Below are 20,159 nucleotides of genomic sequence, written 5' to 3' on the forward strand. Positions count from 1 at the left end.
GCAGGACTGAGAATGCCGAACTACTGCATGGTAGTGATGAAGTCATGAGGTAATGAGCCTTTAATCCATATAAAGGCATTGAGATGCTCACTAGAGGGTTTAGCTCAAATGCAGGAAAGACAAACCCATTTTATAGTTGTAATTAAAACAGTATGTGGACTATGGGATATCGTTAAAGTTTTTTTAATGATCATTTAGTTGGGATAGTATCTCACAAGTATATAGTCTCTCAAGAACTACTTCTGGTGGGAATTTGGAATTAATTTAATTAGAACTAATGCAATAGTTAGAAAATTGTAAATAGTGGATTAGTGTTTTACATCTATATAATAATGGAGTCATTGTGAGATTTGGTGATACAGCTGTTTTTACCCTAAGACACAGTACTCGGGGATAGAAAACTGAAGCCCGAGTCATCCTGGCATTTAGTGAATATGGAAAACAAGAAATCAAAAGTTTCACTAAGGAACAGTTATGGATTTGTTTGTTTGATTTTTTGTTTTGTTTTGTTTTTATTTGACTATTTGCTCACTGGCAAAACAGCCAGAAACAAACGATGGTGTTGTTTGGCGTAAGTAAAAGATAATCTTCTTCATATTTTGCAGTGTAGAAATGCAGCAACAAAAGCTGGTGCATCAGAGGGGCAAAGAATTTGTTAGCATAGTTTAGGAAATACCACAATCTATGCAATATAAGCCTTAATTTTTTTTTAAAGTTAGGTGACAGTGTTGGTATTTTTTAGTGTTTAGCATGCCAAAATTGTGGTATACTACAGTGGTGCTTGAGCAAGTCCATGGAATTAAAGTAGGAGTTCATTTGGGGACAAAACCATTTTTGGTACAAAGTAAGTTTTTCCAGGCAACGTGAAAAATACATGTTACCAAAAAACGGCATGAATTTCACAAAGGAGTGTGTTTTTTTTTTCCAAGTTTAAATCTTACTTTTGATTCTTTTTTTGTTTTTCTGTTAATCTTTTGAAGTACTCAGTTTTCTTCAGTCACTACAGGTACTGGCTGCCTTCCATTCCTTGCTTCTCTTCCCCATTATTCCTTATCTTCCAAATACTTAACTCCTATCTCGGAGTCTGCTTTTGTGGGGAGCCTAAATATAGACTGTTCTTTTTTCTTTTTCTTTTATTTTGATAATCTTTACATAGTTGATTAGGGCACAAAGGTTCAAGGGTTACAGGAAAGTGGATAAGACCATTGTTTCCACATTTTTTTGTGTGTGTGTATCTGGGGTAAGGAGGGATGGATATAAAGGGAGAAGCCCCACCCAACCTCCCACCCCATCCCAGGAACACCCTTCCCCGCTGGTTCTCATGTGTGCTGGTTGGGTGCCGCGGCTCAGTCTGGCATGGCCCACCATGCCTCGGCCTTTGCCAGTGGGTGCTGTGGCTTGGCCTGGCCCACCCCCAATTCCAGCTCCTGCATGTCCCCTGTTGAGGTAGTCAAACAGGGTTCATCCCTCACCTGCACTCACATTGGCCTTATCCATGGATGTCCCTAGGCAGCAATTACATGTCCTAAAAACCATAGAGTTCGCTGCTATGCAACCAGCAGGCAGAGCCTGGCACCCGGTAGGTGCACTGGCTGCCCAAAGCCTAGGACTCACTCACTGCGTGGCAGCAGTGACCATGGCCTGAGTCCCCAGCATTGGGTCCTGCCTCGCTTGGGCACCCCCAGCAGCTGCCACACTGCAGGGGGCTCCTTTCACCCCAACCTCAGGGCCAAACACTGTCCAGACTGTTCCTGCTGCAAGGCAGTGGTGGCAGGGCAGAGCCAGGGGCCTAATCCAGTTCCCAAGATTCCCTCATGGTGTACTTACCCTGGGGGAAGAAATCTCTAGGGCCTGGGAATGCCTAGGACTAGCTCACTGGTGGCATCAGTGACTGTGGCCTGAGTCCCCAGCATTGTGTCCAGCCTGGCTCGGGCACCAGCTGCAGCCTGCATGCTGCCCTGGGAGCGGCTCCTTTCACCCCAACCCCATAGCCAAACACTGCCCAGACCTAGACTGTTCTTTTTCCTATGAGTCAGTCTCTCTCTCTGTCACTCTCTCTCTCTCACACACACACACATTCTGATGAGGCTGTTTGCTTCGTTACTTCTTTGTAGTGTCTTTTTACTTATTCCTGTATATGCAGTGTTTCCTATACACTCCTTCTTGCTTGATCAGATGGATGTCAGGTTCAATTTGTTATTAAGAATATCTCTTAGAGGTGGATGTTTAGTGTAGTAGTTAAGACACTGCTTAAGATGCCTGCATCAGAATGCCTGGGTTTGAGTCCTGACTCAGCTTCTAATTCCAGTCCCCTGCTAATGCACACTTTGGGCGGCAGCTGATGATGATTCAAGTAGGTGGGTCCCTGCTGGCTGATGTCTGAGACCTGGATAGAGCTCCTGACCCCTGGACTCTGGACCCTGGGCCAGCCCCAGCTATTGTAGGCATCTGGGGGGTGAAACAGCATATGAGAAGTAATCTCTCTGTCTCTTCTACCTCCCCTACCTCCAAAAATTACCCCACAAGCAGTGCTTTCTTATTTTCTATTACATCCTGTCCAGAAGGATAATAATCAGATTGTTCAGATATTTTAATGTTTTAGAACATTATGGCTATTCAGTAACAGTGTTGATCAAATTGTTCCATATTAAAATCCCCTCAGAGCTTGAAAACCTCAACAGAAAGGGAATTCTTAAAATACAAAGTAATTCTCCTTCAGTACCCAGCACTTTCTTTTGAGAATAGGGAAGGATTTTGCAAGAATTATCACCTTAAAATATTTGAATGAGTCTTTTTTTTTTTTAGTATGAACTGAAGTTTGATTATCTAGTTGGATGCAAACATGTTCATGATGTTATTTATATACCTTTATTTAAATTAGCCATAGTGTGTAACCATGGTGAAATGTTTGAGGAATAAATGAGTGACTGAACAAAAGAATATATATGCTAATATGTGTATACTTTTATCATTAACAGTGTAGTATCCAGTACAGCAATCAGAATTTACTGTTTACATATGTTGGTGTTTGTTCTAGAATGTTACTTACATAAACCATTGGTAGAATCTAGTTGAGAAATAATGATAAATGGGATATTGTCTCACCAGTACTACTACTAACTTAGTACCCCCAGATTCTAGGCCGTTAGAGAGAGACAAGGGAGCAAGCAGTTTTCGTGTTGAATTTTCTCTAAATTCTTAATGATTTGTTTCTACTGCCATTGCTAGAGTTTTAGTCTTTTCCACACATGGGGAATCTTGCAGTCCTAAAAAGCATTTTGTATTTAGAGTATCTTCTCTGAAGATCAGAGAAATACATGGTCTCTTCCAGGTAAAAATTTCTCTCATTTTTCTGTATAGTGAAGAAGAAATATTCATGATACCAATTTTTATCTTCATCTGCTTGAAAGGCAGAGTGACAGGGACAGGGAGAGAGAGCTATGTGGAGGAGGGAGAGAGCGTCCATCCACTGTTCATTCCCCAAATGCCTGCAGTGGCCAGGGCCGGGCTAGGTTGAAACCAGGAGCCAAAAATACTATCTGTGTTTCCTATGTTAATGGCAGAGACCCAAGCACTTGAGCTGTTCACTGCTGCCTCCCTGAATGCATTAGCAGTAAGCTGGATCAGGCTAAGCTGCACTCCATTGTGGGATGCAGGCATCCCAAGTGTGGCTTAATGTGATATACCACAATGCTTACTGCATAATATCAATAAAATTAGTGGAAATCCACACATGATGAAATACTTAATATGCAAAGTATCTGAATTACAAATATTTTTGTTTATTTTAATTTATCCATGGTTTTTTTCACTGTGTAAATTTATGATTGGGATTGTATTATCTGTATTTGAATTATATTTTGGCTGTGGAATTTGTTTTACCAAACATTTCTACACCGTATTTGTTAATAAAGAGTGCTAAAATTTCTTTGTTAATATAGATTAATTCTTACATGCGAACATTAGTTAAATTAATATTATATAGGAAGGTGTTATCACTGAGCAATTCAAGGGTTAAAGCAGTTTCCTAGTATTAGTCTTATTTAGTCCTTTTTTTCCCCCCTTATTCTTGGAACCTCTAGTTCATTATAATGCTTCTGGGAATACCAACCAGGTGAAGTGTACCTTGATTGATACCCAAACTCAAGGCCCTTATAGTTCCTGTCGGTCTCAGCTTCTGTTCTCCAAGGACCTTTCAACATCTGCTTCCTCTCAGCCAGCTGCAAACCTTTGTGTTTCTGTTGCCTGCCAGCTTAATGCAAAACTGGAATGTGAGTGGACTGACTATTCCGTGAAAAGAGTGGTCCCCAGGGAGGACAAGCAGCCTGCGTCCCAAGGCTTTGGGACTTGAAGTAGTAGGCTCATTTGTCAATCCAGATTAAAAATGGAAGAGAACTGTTGCCTGTTACATGACTTATTTCTTGCTATATGAGAGACATAGTGTGTAAAGTACCTTGAGACTCTCCCAGCATAAAGGCAAGTAAATGGTAGATTTAGCAAAAGTACACTGAGCTGTAGCATGCTGCTGCAGAATGCCTGGCATGTGTAGCACCTATGGTAATACCATAGGGAACGGCAGGGAAGGAAGCCTCTTTGGAAGCTTCTCTGGGAGGCCAGCAGTTCCATGCTGAAGTGCCTATTTAGGCTGTTTATATGTAGAAGACACGATACTTGAAAAAAGCAGCCTCTGTAAATTTCTAGTAATACTACAGAGTCTACATTTTTGTAAAGTCATAATTTACCTGTCAGTGCAGAATTATTACAAATGAGTCCTACTTGCCCATGTATTCATATTTGAGGACTGTAAACATTGTGTGGAGATAAAAAGAATCTGCCTGGGTGGATTTTACAGTCCAGTCTGCCCTCTAGAGCCATGTTGGGCGCCATTTTGTTTAAGGAGGCAAGTGCTGTATATGGTACAGCACATGCACTGAGCTGGGAGTGAGCTCATTTCTGGCTCAGTGAACTGCAACAATGTGGTATCGTACATGGCCACCCAAGATAGGGTGGATAGCCTTAAGACCTGATGGCCAGCAGATCAGAACTCTAGCCATGGTGTATGGGACACCATTTTGTACAATGTGGCAAGGACTTTGAGACTGTGCAGAAAACAGTGAGCTGAGCATGTGCTGACCTTGGCAAGAACTCAGTGAGCTCATTGCATTGTACTGGTCCCACAGGAAAATAATACTGACTGTGGCGTCAAACAGATCAAAATAGGTTGGTATGGCCCTCAGACCTATAGGCAAACAGGTTCCAGCAAGATCAGCACCACCAACAACCTAGCCATATGGGACTCCTGGTGTCTCCCTAATCCTGGGACCTACTCCAACCAGAAGTGGGATATTTCAGTTTAAAATTTTATTTTTGTTTTATAGGTTGTAAGTTATAAATTTGAATTTTAGATTTTAGATACACTAAAGTAGAAACAACAACCTTCTTAATCTTTTTAGGTATAATAATCTCTCAGTGCATTTTCAGCAGTAAGTGAAAATGATGTAAGTAGTGGGCCCGGCGGCGTGGCCTAGCGGCTAAAGTCCTCGCCTTGAAAGCCCCGGGATCCCATATGGGCGCCGGTTCTAATCCCGGCAGCTCCACTTCCCATCCAGCTCCCTGCTTGTGGCCTGGGAAAGCAGTCGAGGACATCCCGATGCATTGGGACACTGCACCCGCATGGGAGACCCGGAAGAGGTTCCAGGTTCCCGGCTTCGGATCAGCGCGCATCGGCCCGTTGCGGCTCACTTGGGGAGTGAATCATCGGACGGAAGATCTTCCTCTCTGTCTCTCCTCTGTATATATCTGGCTGTAATAAAATGAATAAATCTTTAAAAAAAAATGATGTAAGTAGGACTTTTGGTTTATGCTTTGTAGATAAGTCTTCTTGAATACATTGTTATTTTTTCCATCTTAAAATTATAATGTGACAACAAACTTACCTTTGCTTTTGTATTAATGCTTTCAAAACTGATAAGCTCCTGACGATATTTCTCTTGAGTGTGATGAAGTTGCTGAATGAATGAATTTAAAAGGGTGGGTAAATTCTCAGCTTTTTTAGTTGTCTAAATGCAATTTCTTTTATATACTTCGAAGTATTGAAGTCTTATTTGATCACTTTCCAACCTGAGAAGTTAACATTTTTGCTATCTCATTTAACTAGTCACGGGTTAGAATGCATAATAAAAATTAAAACCATTTTATGGATGATTTTTTAAGTCATGATAGGTCAACTGTATTAATTTCTTTTTCAGTGCTTTATGCTTTGTCTTTGCTGGACACATTTATTGATTATATTCCTCTTAAATTTCTAGGTAACTTGGGCTTTTACTCCAGTAACAACTGAAATCACAAGTCTTAATACAGAGAATATAGATGAAATTCTAAGTAAGTACCTTGATACTTTCAGTATTTTTCTATAAAAGAATCAAAGCTTCAGTTCACTAGCATAGTTGGAGAGCTAGTATTGGAACACTTTTACTTTTGATGCTTAATAAATTTCTTAAAAAGTGTCAAGTCTTCCATGTTGTGAGTGTGGTAATACTTTGTCTTTTTGATTTTTTTCCCGTCCTGATGGCATTCCTAATAATTCCCAAGTCCTTTTCCTGAAGTCTGTTTAGAGGAAGAGTTCCTGCTGTGGAGTGTTAAATGTTAGTGATCTTGAAAATCAGCAGTAGCTTCTCTTTGCAAAATCACCTATTTTGATCCCTTGTTGCTACTGGTCCAATTAAAGACACTTATGTATAGATTTCACTCAATTCTGTGCTGACAGTGCGATTACAGGTACATTTAACTTGGGGGAAACTATTTCTTCTTATTTTTAAAAATAGTGGAGAGAAAATGAAGATTTGGTTGATGGACTATCACCATTTAGGATCTTTTAAGAAAATATGCATAAATTCGTTTCTTTAAAAGCACTTTGTTTCATCTAATAGTTTGTATGTATGAGTTTTAATGTTAAATGAATATCAAATTCCTCTGTGATCATGAAACTTTAAATTCCAAAAGTATTTCTATTGTAAAAGGTTTCTTTAGAGAAGTGATTTTATGAACTTTAGTATGTATCAGAATCACCTAGAGAGTTTATTAATATCTGTACTGCTTGTACTGACCCCCCGTTCCTGTAAAAATGCTAGTTCCCACCTCTCAGAATTTTCATGAGTTTCTAGGTGATGTTGAAGCTTCAGATCCAGGAACTACAGTGTATTCACTGCTTTAGGCTGAATAAAGATGTACCTGGAAACTTGTAGAATACATACATATGTGTGTGTGTGTGTGTGTGTGTGTGTGTGTGTGTGTGTGTATTCTCTTGCTATACATATGTGTATGTGTGTGTGTGTATATATATATATGTATGTATATGTATATGTATGTATATAGAGCACTTACTTAGTAAGTGTAGGTTTCCCTGGGTTAAATTTATACACAATAAACAGAGCTACATTTTTCTCTTGTTTCAACATCCTGAAATGCAAATGATACTAAGCTACTTTTGAAACAGAGAGTAACTGTTCAGTGGCTGGGAACCAGAAAAAGTGCAATTTGTGCAACAGTATCTGTTATAAGTTCCTTATTTTAAGGATTTGGGATATCTGAGGTTTACAAATAACTTATACATGTCCCCTTTATGAAATATAATTTTACTTGGGAAGCTAATCTTCAGTTATTTACAAATATGGAAGAACAAAAAATGAATTATTTAAATCCAAATACTTGTGTTTCAATTTCGATGAGGGTGGACTATGTCATAGCTTATTTCCTGATTTGAACTGGAATTCCCTTATGCTTTATGTTAATATAAGATGCAGTGAAGATGTCAAGATGGCAGATTTAGAAAAAAAGGGACAGGGCCTGCCATTGTTGTATAAGCTGTTCATGGCTCTGTGTATGGATTTCTGAGTGAAAGGGAGCTTAATTGTTATTGTGTTAATTGTTAATGTCAGTTATGTAGACACAAATAACTTAGCTTATTTGGGTTTGTTTTCCAATTTCAGATAATGCTGATGTTGCTTTAGTAAATTTTTATGCTGACTGGTAAGTAAGCATTTTTTTTTTTTTTTTGATTTGGCCCTTTTTGGCATTACTTAAATTTTATTTCTCTTAATTTGCTAATGGTGCATTCTTCTTTAAGGGGATTGCAAAACCCTTTCTTATAGCAAGACAGCATTTCCAGACACTATACACTTAAGGTCATTTACAAATGAGGTAGCTTAAAGTGTTTAAGATGCCTGTGTTAAAAGAAAAATGTAGCTGATCCTGTCCTTCACATCTTGAAATGAAAATTGTTAACAAATATTCATAAAACCTCAAATAACACTCGTAATCAAAAATGCATGTTGCAATTCTGCACGTATTCTGAGTGCTGAAAGAAGGCAGGGCTTGGAGGTCTGGACTTAGGATCCCATGTTTAAGAATGAAAAACAGTGTAGACAGTGGATTAATTAACACAGACTATCACTATCTACCGCATCTTCCGGGATATTCTTCCTCCTCCTGAATCAGATTCTGTCTTCTGTGCTGATGGAATGCTCTATGTATCACTTTTTTTCCCTTTCCTATCTTGTGTTTTATGTTTGTGCTCTAGCAAACGAACTTTGATGGTAGCAATAATGTCTTATCACTGACAACATGTAGAACAAAGATAGTGCATGTGCTAGGTGTTAAATAATATGAAACAAATGTAGGGGAAAAAAAGATTCAGCTGGAAAGAAGTACTGATTGGCAAAATCTTTTATATCTCCATTCTTTATGCCTCAGGGTAAGCCAGAGTTCATTCCCATAGTGAACATTAGATTAGTTTACATTTCCTGTTAAAAACCTTATGCCTCTTAAAATGGTTCTCCGTTATCTTTTTTTAAAGATTTATTTTTTATTGAAAAACAGAGTTACAGATGGAGAAGGAGGGCACAAAAGGAGAGAGATTTTCTGTCACAAAGGTTCACTTCCTGAATGGCTGCAGTAGCTGGAGGTGGGCCAATCCAAAGCCACGAGCCAGGAATTTATTCTGGTCTCCCTTGTGAGTACAGGATCACAAGCACTTGGGCCATCGTCTGCTGATGCCAGCGCTGCAGGCTGAGGATTAACCAGCCCTGGCTCTCCTCTATCTGCAAGTTGAATTTTAAGTCCCTCACTCTGGTTTAGAAAGCTATTCATGGGGCCCGGCGGCGTGGCCTAGCGGCTGGGGTCCTCGCCTTGAAAGCCCTGGGATCCCATATGGGCGCCGGTTCTAATCCCAGCTGCTCCACTTCCCATCCAGCTCCCTGCTTGTGGCCTGGGAAAGCAGTCGAGGACATCCCGATGCATTGGGACACTGCACCCAAGTGGGAGACCCGGAAGAGGTTCCAGGTTCCCTGCTTCGGATCAGCGCGCATCGGCCCGTTGCGGCTCACTTGGGGAGTGAAACATCGGACGGAAGATCTTCCTCTCTGTCTCTCCTCCTCTGTATATATCTGGCTGTAATAAAATGAATAAATCTTTAAAAAAAAAAAAGCTATTCATGATTGGTTCTCTTCCTGCCTCTGTGGCCATCTCTTTTGCCTCTGCATTCCCACATTCTGCTCATTATATTGAACATTTTCAACTCCTGTCGAGTCTGTACTCTTCCACCTCTGGACTGTTAGTCATACTTCTTTTTTCCTGCATGATACACTCTTTGTTCTCTCGTGCTTCTTAGTTAAGTCCTAATCATCTGTAAGCTTTCAGGCTAGTCGTCAGTTTCTTCACATCATCTTTCTAGATTAACATGATATGTACTCAAAATAGCATTTTCCAAAGTAAATTAGGATGGCCTAGAAATAAAAGTTACCACAAGTTTGACAGCAGATTATGTAGTCCAGTTCACTTTACAAATAATACGTGAACGGAGACTCAAAGGAGTAGAATACTTTTCAAGGAGTACCTGACTAGATTATATCTGAGAACCAGAATAAAGTTCTCTGAACTAAAGGGTTTTGTGTTGAAAGAATTACAGATTGTGTTACTGTTATGCAACCTGAATTGGAAATGATTGATTGCACGTATTTAAAAATACCCATAGTTAAATTATGGGTTTAAAAAAAACTATGGGTTAGGCCCGGCGGCATGGCCTAGCAGCTAAAGTCCTCACCTTGCACGCGCCAGGATCCCATATGGGCGCCGTTCTAATCCCGGTAGCTCCCACTTCCCATCCGGCTCCCTGCTTGTGGCCTGAGAAAGCAGTCAAGGATGGCCCAAAGCCTTGGGACCCTGCACCCACATGGGAGACCCGGAAGAGGTTCCAGGTTCATCAGTGGGTAATAGCTGAGAGAAGATCTTATTACTTGTGCTTTTGACTTCTTATTGGTATCCTTGTCTGTGTATAGGTGCCGTTTCAGCCAAATGTTACATCCAATTTTTGAGGAAGCTTCCGATGTCATTAAGGAAGAATATCCAAGTCAGAATCAAGTGGTGTTTGCCAGAGTTGATTGTGATCAGCACTGTAAGTACCTGAACAGGAAGTCTGGATCAGCTGTTGCTTCCTTACCACCCCTACTTCCAACCCACACGTCTTTCTTGTGGACAAACTCTGAAAGTTCTAGGAATGTTGATTAATTTGGTAGAATTTAATCTTTATATACTTATGGCAAACTTTCCATTTTGCCTGTGTGAATTGGTTTTGTTGCTTCTTTACATTAAAATGTACTAGATCATGCATATCGCTAATAAATCAGAACTTTTTTTTTCTGAAAGCATACCAAAATTAAGAAGGTTTTAGAAGAAAAAATGGATTTCTACTAGTTTTTAAATCATGCAAAAATACAATCTTGTAGTCATTTCAAGTCAGTCAGATTTTTGTATGTTCACTGTTATTTTAATAATTCTGCCAAAATTGGCCTTTTAAGCTGTGTGTGAAGTATAATTAACTGTAGATACTGATTTTTATTAATTAAACAGATTATTCTCTGGAAAATCTTCATACTTATCTGTGACACATTTGTCTTTACTGAAGTTAGTGAGCTATAAATGATGCTTTGTTCTGAATACTCCTGTTATTCTTGAACTTTCTTAGTATCGCAATCGTATTTAGTAGTATTTGGTTTATTGTGGCTTAGTTGTCATCAGTTGCATTGTGAGCTTTCCGAGGCAGGATTTTTTTTCCCCTCTTTTCTATTCTGCTTTTTAAGTGGAGAGCAAGGCACTCATTAATCTCTGTCTCAAGCCCCTTACAGTTTCCTGGAGACACAGAGACTACTCATTAAAAGCTTATTGCATTGAATTACTGATCAGTTGGCCTAAAAGCAGAACTAGCTTCCATTCTGCAAATTTCCTGTCCTTTCTAATTAACCTATCAGTTAGAATTGGTTTGTGGATACACATAACTTTATGTTTCATTGATGAGAAAGTGGAAATGAAGTCACTTAACTAATGTTATCTAGCTTAATTTCTAATCAGGCTGGGATTGGAATCCTGTCCCCCTGAGCTAAAGCTTTCACAGAGCTATTTGCTTCTTTTCTGTTCTGTTAAATAAAAGTTTGTGGAATTTACTAGTATAGCCTTGTGCTAGACAGAACAAAAAAATTTTTTAATCTGTAATTTAAAAATCATTTGCAAAGTATATAGAGACCAGTGGAGCAGAGAGATAGAAATCCCCAATGCCCTGGTTCACTTCGCAAACACTCCCAAAAGCCAGACCAGGGCCAGGCCAAAGTCAGAAGTTAGGAATTTGTGGTTCCCCATGTGGCTAGCTGGGACTCAAAGTATTTTGAGTAGTCAGTCACCTACTGACTCCCAGGGTGTGTGTTGATGGAGCCAGAGCTTGAACCTGGGCACTCTGATGTGAGCTGCCGGTATCCCTTAACAGCTGCTCCCAGGAAAGCATTCCAAAGTCCTCTCAGTCATGCCCTGTTTCTGTCTGCCAAGACTCATAGCTAGACAGGGTGAAAAGAGCCACAAAAGGTTGTCAGTGCAGCACAGCTTGTGTTTCCACACTGCTTTGGGTCTTTCCCCTACTTCTAGCTGACGGGGAACATGATGTTTTTGGTGTGGGTTCTCATTTCAGATTTTTCTGTTCTTTATGTATTTAATTAGGAATTACAATACAGAGAAGAGTCTTTCTTTCACTGAATTTAAACCATAAAATATGAAATTATATTCTCATGCTTCCAGTCATTTGGGAGAAAGTTTGATATTCATATTGTTGAATCATAAATATAATTTGTTTATATATTAAACAGATTGACTTTTGAAATAAAACTGGTATCAGTGCTAGTAAGATTTCTTTTCATGGGAGCCAAAAGCAATAGTTTCAGAGTTGTTACTAATGAAAGTTATATTGGATATTGTGTATTCTCTAAATATTTCAATGTCCTAGTTTATATTTTTAAAAAGATGATATTTGAAACCTTTGTTGATGATTTATTCAAGCTTTTTGCATTCTCCTAGAGATTGTAAAGTAGATTGTATTTTGTTAACCTCTTATGTGCTAGTTGGATTATAGAGATTTTAAACTAGAAGGAGTCCCAGTGGCAGGGATGATACAGGAGGTTAAGCTTCCACCTGGGACACCCACATCTCATATCACAGTGCCTGGGTCTGATTCCCACTGCACTTTCCATCCAACATCCTGCTAATAGGCACTCTAAGAAACGACAGGTGATAGTTTCAACTCTGCTACCCACATGGGAGACCTGTTGGAGTCCCAGGTGCCTGGCCTGGCCTGGCCCAGCTCTATCTGTTGTGGGCTTTTGGAGAATAAACTAGCAGGTAGAAGATTGTTCTGTTTCTATCTCTGTCTTTCAAATAAAAGCTAATTTTAAACTGTTTTTTAAATTTATATGTCCTGAATATAAATGCCTAACAGGTAAATTGTCTTTTGTTAGGATTTGGGTTTCTTAAAAAGAGATTGATTCACAAGTTTAAATGATACTGTATATATATTGGTACATATATAAAATCACAATCAAGAGATTGAATATACCTGTCATCCCTTGGATACTCCTGTTGCCTTTTTGTCCCCTCCCCACTCTCCAATCCTCAGAGCACCAGTCTGTTGTTCTAAATTAGCTTGTATTTTCTAGAATTTTATATAAATGCAGTCATATAGTATATGTTCTCTTTATATCTGTAGTTTTGTTTGTTTTGTTTCTTTGTTTAGTAGTGTTATTTTGAGATTGTTCCACGCTGTGTGTAACATTCTTTTTTGTTATTTAGTTGCATTCCGTGGTGTAGTTGTATACCCTAGTAGGATTATTCCCAATTTTTGACTATTACAAATAAAGCTGTGTGAACATTCAGGTCATTGTACTTATGCTTTTATTTGATGACAAATACCTGGGTGCAAAATGCTTGAGTCATATGGTAGGTTTGTGTTTACCTTTTAAAAATATAACCTGTTTTGTACTTATACTGTTTTACTTATCTATAGTTAGTGCCAACACTTAGAATGTTCATTTTACATACTCTAATAAGTGTGGGATGCTGTTTTTTTGTGTGTTTTAATTTGCATTTTTCCTAATAATTAGTGATGTTGGGAGTACCTTTGCATGTTCATGTGACATTTGCACATGGTTTGGTAAACCATCTATTCAAACCTTGCATATATTTAATTAGATTGTTTCTGTTGGATTTGATTTATCTAGTATGAATATATGACCTCTTTCAGATGTATTATTTGCTAATATTTTTCCCATTCTATTCATTTGAAAGTACCTTATTTTTTATTTATGGTTAAATACATGTAAAATTTACCATCTTAACCATTTTTAAAAAATATTTATTTATTTTTATTGGCAAGGCGGATATACAGACAGGAGGAGAGACAGAGAGGAAGGTCTTTCATCCGATAGTTCACTCCCCAAGCAGCCACAACAGCTAGAGCCGAGCCAATCCGAAGCCAGGAGCCAGGAGTTCCTTTGGGTCTCCCACACGGGTGCAGGGTGACAAGGCCCTGGGCCGTCCCTGACTGCTTTTCCCAGGCCACAAGCAGGGAGCTGGATGAGAAGCAGGGCCACTGGGCCTAGAGCCGGCGCGCATATGGGATCCCGGGGCGTGCAAGGCAAGGACTTTAACCACTATGCTAGCACACTGGGCCCCGTCTTAACCATTTTTAATTGTACCGTTTTAGTAGTGATAAGTTATTCACATTGTTGAGGAATCAATCTTAAAATGTTTGCATCTAGAAAAACTGAAACGATACACGCATTAAACAACAGCTTCTCCTTACTCCCTCCCCCAGGCCCCTGAAGAACACCACTCTTTCTGTTTGTTCTTTGACTATCATATGCTGAACTTTTGTGACTAGCTTTTTTCACTTAGTATAATGTCCTCAAGAGTCACTTTGTTATATTTTAACTTTTTTCTTTGTTTTTCATGATACAGTTCCATAGGCACAGGGATTTCCCCTCTCCTCTCCTGCCCCTGATTTCCCCTATATTATTACAATAGTATAATCCTTCAACAACACTCATGAATACAACATTCTGCTAAAGGGTCTATCATGTCATTGTACATATAGACACTGGTATATTTAATCATTTCATTAAGAGTCCTCTTATTCAGGAGTAGAGATATACTGCAGCATATCTTCTATTCCTGGTATGTTAGTCTTCAGTTTAGCTATAAAAATATATGTGTGTGAATGTTTACCTATGTATCTATGTATCTTCTTTTGCATCGAGGCTGCCTTATGTCAGAGAGAAAAGATGACATTTGTCCTTTTATGAGTGGCTTATTTCACTGAAATAATGGTTTCCCTTTGGTACCATTTTGTTGCAAATGGTAGAGTTTCATTTTTAATGGAAGAATAGTTTTCCATGGAGTAAATTTACCAATTTCATGTGTCTGAATTTTCTTTTTAAGGGACTAGTGTTGTGGCATGGTACATTAAACTGTTGCCTGCAACACCAGAATCCCATATGTATACCAGTTTGTGTGCTAGTTGTTCTAACTCCCTGCTAAGTGGCCTGGGAAAAGTAGCACAGGATGCTCCAAGCACTTGGGCCTGTGGTACTCATTTTGGAGGTATGGGTGAAGCTCCTGGATTCTGGCTTTGGATGACACAGTACTGGCTGTTGATGATTATTTAAACCCAGTGTATGGAGCATTTCATCCTGTTTCTGTCTCTCCCTCTCTGTATGTAACTCTTTCGAAATAAGTAAATATATCTTTAAAAAAAATTTCTTTTTGAGGCTGAATAATATTCCTTGTGTATATCTAATAGAGACTCATTATTGAGGATGCATTCCAATATCCCCTGTAGATGGCCTAAGCAATGATGGTTTGAAATTACACACGCATACATAAACACACACACACACATATATATATATATACACAAAACATACATACATGCACTATATTTTTCCTTTGTAAGAATGGAAAAATTATCACTGTGTTTTTCTTGTGATAAAGGTTAGTTAGGCTTAACACAAGCTGAACAATAATAACTAATAAAGTAGAATAATTATAGTGATAAAAGTTTATAGTATTGTATTATTTATGGTAATAAACATTTAGTACTAAAATCTATGTCTGTGATATCTTTTACTGTCAAAATATTTTAGGGGGGCTTATGTTGTGGCATAATGGGCTGAGTTGCTGCTTGCAGTGCTAGCATCCTGGCTGTTTTGCTTCCTATCCTGCTTCCTGCTAATGTACCTGGGAAAGTGGCAGAGGATGGCCCAGATCCTTGAGCTCGAAAGCGAGAGACCCAGATGAAGCTCTTGGCTTTGTTCTCCCTAAGTTCCAGCTGTTGTGGGCACTTTGGAAAGTAAATCAGCAGATGGATAATCTCTCTCGTTCTCTCCTGTATCCCTCTTTGTTATTTTGTGTTTAAAATAAGTAAAATCAGTCTTTCAAAATACTTTTTCAAAATATTTTTTCAAAATATTTTTAGCAAGTTTTTAAATGTATTTTCGTTTTGTGTGAAAGGAAGGGAAACAGGGACAGGAACAGGTATCTTCTGATTCACAGTTCACCTGCTGGGAACAGCTGAGGCCAGGCAAGGCCAAAGCTAAGAGCCTGCAGCTCCTTCTAAGCCTCCCGTGTGGTGTCAAGAGCCAAGGCCCTTGAACCATCACCTGTTCGATTACAGAGTACATTTTAGCAGGAGGCTGGAATTTGGACTGAAGCCAAGACTCAAACTCAAGTGCTACAGTATGGGATTTGGACATCCCAAGCTGCATTTTAACCATTATGCCAGATGCCCAACTCTAAAAATACTTAGTGTACTTTTATCCTTTCATTGTTATCCTGTTAAAAAAATAGTTCTTCCTTTGTTAAACTTCCATTTATTTAAAAGGCAAACTGATAAAGAGATTATCTAGCCATGGATTCACTCCCCAAATACCTTAACCAGGCTGGGCAAGGTGTAAGCTAAAAGTCTTTAACTTTATCTTGGTCTTTGGCATTGGTGGCAGGAACTCAGCCACTTGAGCTGTCACTTGCTCTCTACCAGGGTACACATTAATTGCGAGCTGGATCAGGAGTGGAACTCAGACCTGAACCCTGGGAGACATCAGGTAGTCACCTGCCTAATCAGTGCACTAGGATGCCTGCTTCATATTTTCGCTTTTAAAGGAAGCACCTTATGATTTTCTTTGGTGTCTCCTAATTTCCACCATCACAATTCTTGTGCTTTGGGACCTTTATTAAGTAAAGGAAGAACTACTTTTGTTTAAGTTCTGCAGTATCTTGACACTGATCTAGTAATGAAGATGCTTTTGAGCGACAAGCAGGTAGTATATGTAGTATGTATATGCTGGAAGAAGGAATGATATACCTTCTGGACAAGAGGGGACAGGATGGTGTCCGGTTTAATCATGCCACAAAGAGTGGTATGCATTTGTTTATTGCATTTAGTCTGCAGGTCTTTTATTAAAAGTAATATTTTGAGACAGGAAGACAGAGTGAATGTGTTCCCATCTGCTCTTTTATTTCCCAGACACCTGTAATGACTAGGTTGGGCCAGGGTTGGAATCAGGAGTATGGAATACAAGCGTGGTCTTTCATGTGATGGTAAGAAACCTGGTAACTTGAGCAGCTCTGACCACTGGCTCCCAGGATCTTCATTGGCAGGAAGCTTAGCTGAAACTAAACTCAGGGACTCTGATGTGGAATCCAGGTGTCTTACACTAAATAAAATGCCCACTCCTAGGTCTTTCAGATTAACTCTGATTTGTACATTTCTCAGTCTTTACTTTTCAGACCCTTGACAGTTTTCAGGCATTTGGTCAGGTGTTTTTTTCGATATTTTGGTCCTCATTTTGCGATTTCTCTGGTGGGCTTTTTTTTTTCAGGTTGTGCACATCTTTTCTGGGATGTATCCCTAAATGTTTATTGTTTGTTGATGCTGCTTCAAATGTCACATGCTTTTACATTTTAATCCCATTTTTGTGTTGTTACTATATAGGAATAGAACTGATTTTTTTCCTTTTTAAAATTTATATGAGTTGGACAAATTTCACATGTTACAATACAAATTTTAGGAGCTTAGGAATGTTTTCAACTCTACCCTCCCTCCTGTGTGCACTCCCCGTCCTCCCTTCTCCATTGTTAGTTTTTTTTTTGTATTATTTTACAAGATCATACTTTGATTTCATGGCAGAATCAAAGATTTAACACTCAGTTAAAGATATCAGCACATGGCAAGTAGAAAATGATAACAGAAGAACACCATAAAAACCTACTATTCTTCAGGAATATAAACAAAGGCTGTGCGTAATAAGCAAATCCCAGATTGTCACTGTCACAGTATTTTTGTAGATAGTATTTTTTGTACTGTGTGTTATTACAGATCAGGGAAAACGTGATATTTGTCTTTTTGAGACTGGCTTATTTCACTAACTGTAGTGGTTTCCAGTTGCATCCATTTGATTTGAGAAGACAAGATTTCATTCTTATTTTATGGATGAGTAGTATTACATAGTTCATATATATCATGTTTTCTTTATGCAGTCATCCATGGTTGGGCATCTGTGTTGATTCCATATCTTAACTATTGCGAACTGAGCTGCTATAAACTTGGTAGTACAGATAACTCTCATATGCTGATTTCATTTATTTTGGATAAATTCCCGGGAGTTGGATGGCCGGGTCATATTGTAAATCTATTTTTTTAGATGTCTGATTACTGTCCATTCTGTCTTCATGATGTTTATACTCATTTACAATCTTGTTCATAGTGTATTAGAGTTTCCTTTGCCCCACATCTTCACCAGAATTGATTGTTTTTTTTTTTTTTTTCTTTTTGATTTTTGGATGATAGCCATTCTGACTGGGGTGAAAGGAAACCACATTGTGGTTTTTATTTGCATTTCTCTGATGGCTTGTGAGCCTGAGCATTTTTTCTTGTCTGTTGGCCACTTGAATTTCATTCTTTAAGAAATACTAGGTCATGTCCTTTCCTCATTTCTTCCCCCACCTCTCTTTTAAAGATTTATTTATTTATTTATTTATTTTTTATTGGAAAGGCAAATTTATAGAGAGAAGAGAGAGAGAGAAGTTTCACTCGTTCACTCCGTAAGTGTCTGCAGTGGCCAGAGCTGAGCTGATCCAAAGCCAGGATCCAGATGCTTCTTCCGGGTCTCCCATGTGGGTGCAGGGGCACAAGTGCTTGAGTCGTCTTCTATTGCTTTCCCAGGCCACAAGCAGAGAGCTGGATGGGAAGTGGAGCAGCCAGGCCACAAACCAGCACCCATTTGGGATGCCAGCAATGTGAGGTGGAGATGAGCCTCATGCTCCACCATGCCAACCTCCTTTCCTTGTTTTCTTAACTGGACTGCTTGTTTCATTGCTGTTGAATTTCTTGAGCTCTTTATGGATCCTGGATATACCATTCCCATGTCAGTTGCATTGCAAATATTTTTTTCTCATTCTGTTGGTTCCCCCTTCACTTAGTTTATGGTTTCCTTTGGGGTATACAAGCTTCTTAACTTGATATAATCCCATTTGTTTAATTTTGCTTTTTTTTTTTTTTTTGCCTGTGCCTCAGGGCCCTTTTCCAAGAAGTCTTCACTTACATCTGTATCTTACAGAGTGTCTCTGATATTTTCTTCTAGTAATTTGATTTCAGTTCATATATAGATCCTTTATTCACTTACAGTTGATGGTGTAAGGTAGAGGTCTTGTTTCATAGAGCAAAATTTCCCAGCACCATTTGTTGAAAAGATTGTGCTTCTTCCCTAGAATGACTTTGGTTCACTTGTCAAAAACAGGTTGATTGTAGATCTGTGGGTCTCCTGTGTTTCCATGTAAATTTTAGCATCATTTTTTCTAGATTTAAGAAGATCTGGAATGGGATTGCATTTAATCTGTAAATTACTTTTTGTAGTATGGATATTTTATGATATTAATTCTACCAACCCATGTACATGAAATATTTCTTCCTTGTTCATGATTCTCTTGTTTTTCTTTGTATTATTAATTATTTTTAGAAGCATCTGTTTTTCTCCTCTAGGGGAGTTAATTTTCGAACTATGCTTTTGTGGCTAGGTGGAATGACTGCTCCTTCAATGGGTATCTGGTGTGGGTGGTGGTCTGTGCTCAAGTGTAACATAGGAGTCCGGGGTGATACCCAAGCTGAGCGTGGTGGACTCCTCTTGTCAGCATAGGAGAAGCAGTGAGCATGACTGTTGGTGGAATCTCAGCCTAACCTCCTGTTCTTGGTGATCAGTACCTGAGGGTAGCAAATGGTGGCTACAGCTGCCACCCTGCCAGCACATGAACCACACAAAGATCTATGCAGTTCTCTGTGTGCCCAGAGATCCAGCTGCACACCACACACTGTCCTGTAGTCACACAATTCCCCCAGTCACAGGGTGCTGAAGCTCCCCTCAAGCTGGTGAGTCTGCCCTCAACAGGGAGACCAGGCCTCCTTCCGAAGAGCGGCTTCTTCCCACCAGTTTGGATGCCCTGTAAGAGTTGGGAGAGATGAAAGTACCCCGAAGTGACCTGACGGAAGGCAAAATCTTTCCTTCACTCTGGCTCCTGTCCAGACCTGGAATCAGTGTGATCCATGAAATTCTGTGTCAGGCAACTCCTCCAGTGACTCGAGCCACGATATATGTGGCATAGTATCTCTTATTTGACATGTTTATGAGCTACTCGTGTTGGTGGCTTCTAACTGCTCCAGACAGCTGACTGCAAGCAGCATTCTGAGCTCTGTCCTGTTGTCCCCCAGAGCTCCCACTGTTTTCTTTCACATCTGTGAA

The 20,159-nt window shown here is 39.3% G+C and overlaps 1 protein-coding gene across 1 annotated transcript in view; it reads left to right on the plus strand.

The window, feature by feature from the left end:
- ERP44 (endoplasmic reticulum protein 44) overlaps window positions 1-20,159 on the plus strand; it is a 94,725-nt gene that overhangs the window by 20,596 nt on the left and 53,970 nt on the right. The window contains exons 2-4 of the mRNA XM_004580955.3: window positions 6,309-6,381; window positions 7,989-8,028; window positions 10,335-10,450. Coding sequence (XP_004581012.1) covers window positions 6,309-6,381; window positions 7,989-8,028; window positions 10,335-10,450 — 229 coding nt within the window. The remainder of the gene's footprint in view (window positions 1-6,308; window positions 6,382-7,988; window positions 8,029-10,334; window positions 10,451-20,159) is intronic.

The sequence above is a fragment of the Ochotona princeps genome, chromosome 14 (genome assembly GCF_030435755.1).
Source record: "Ochotona princeps isolate mOchPri1 chromosome 14, mOchPri1.hap1, whole genome shotgun sequence".
Lineage (NCBI taxonomy): Eukaryota > Metazoa > Chordata > Mammalia > Lagomorpha > Ochotonidae > Ochotona > Ochotona princeps.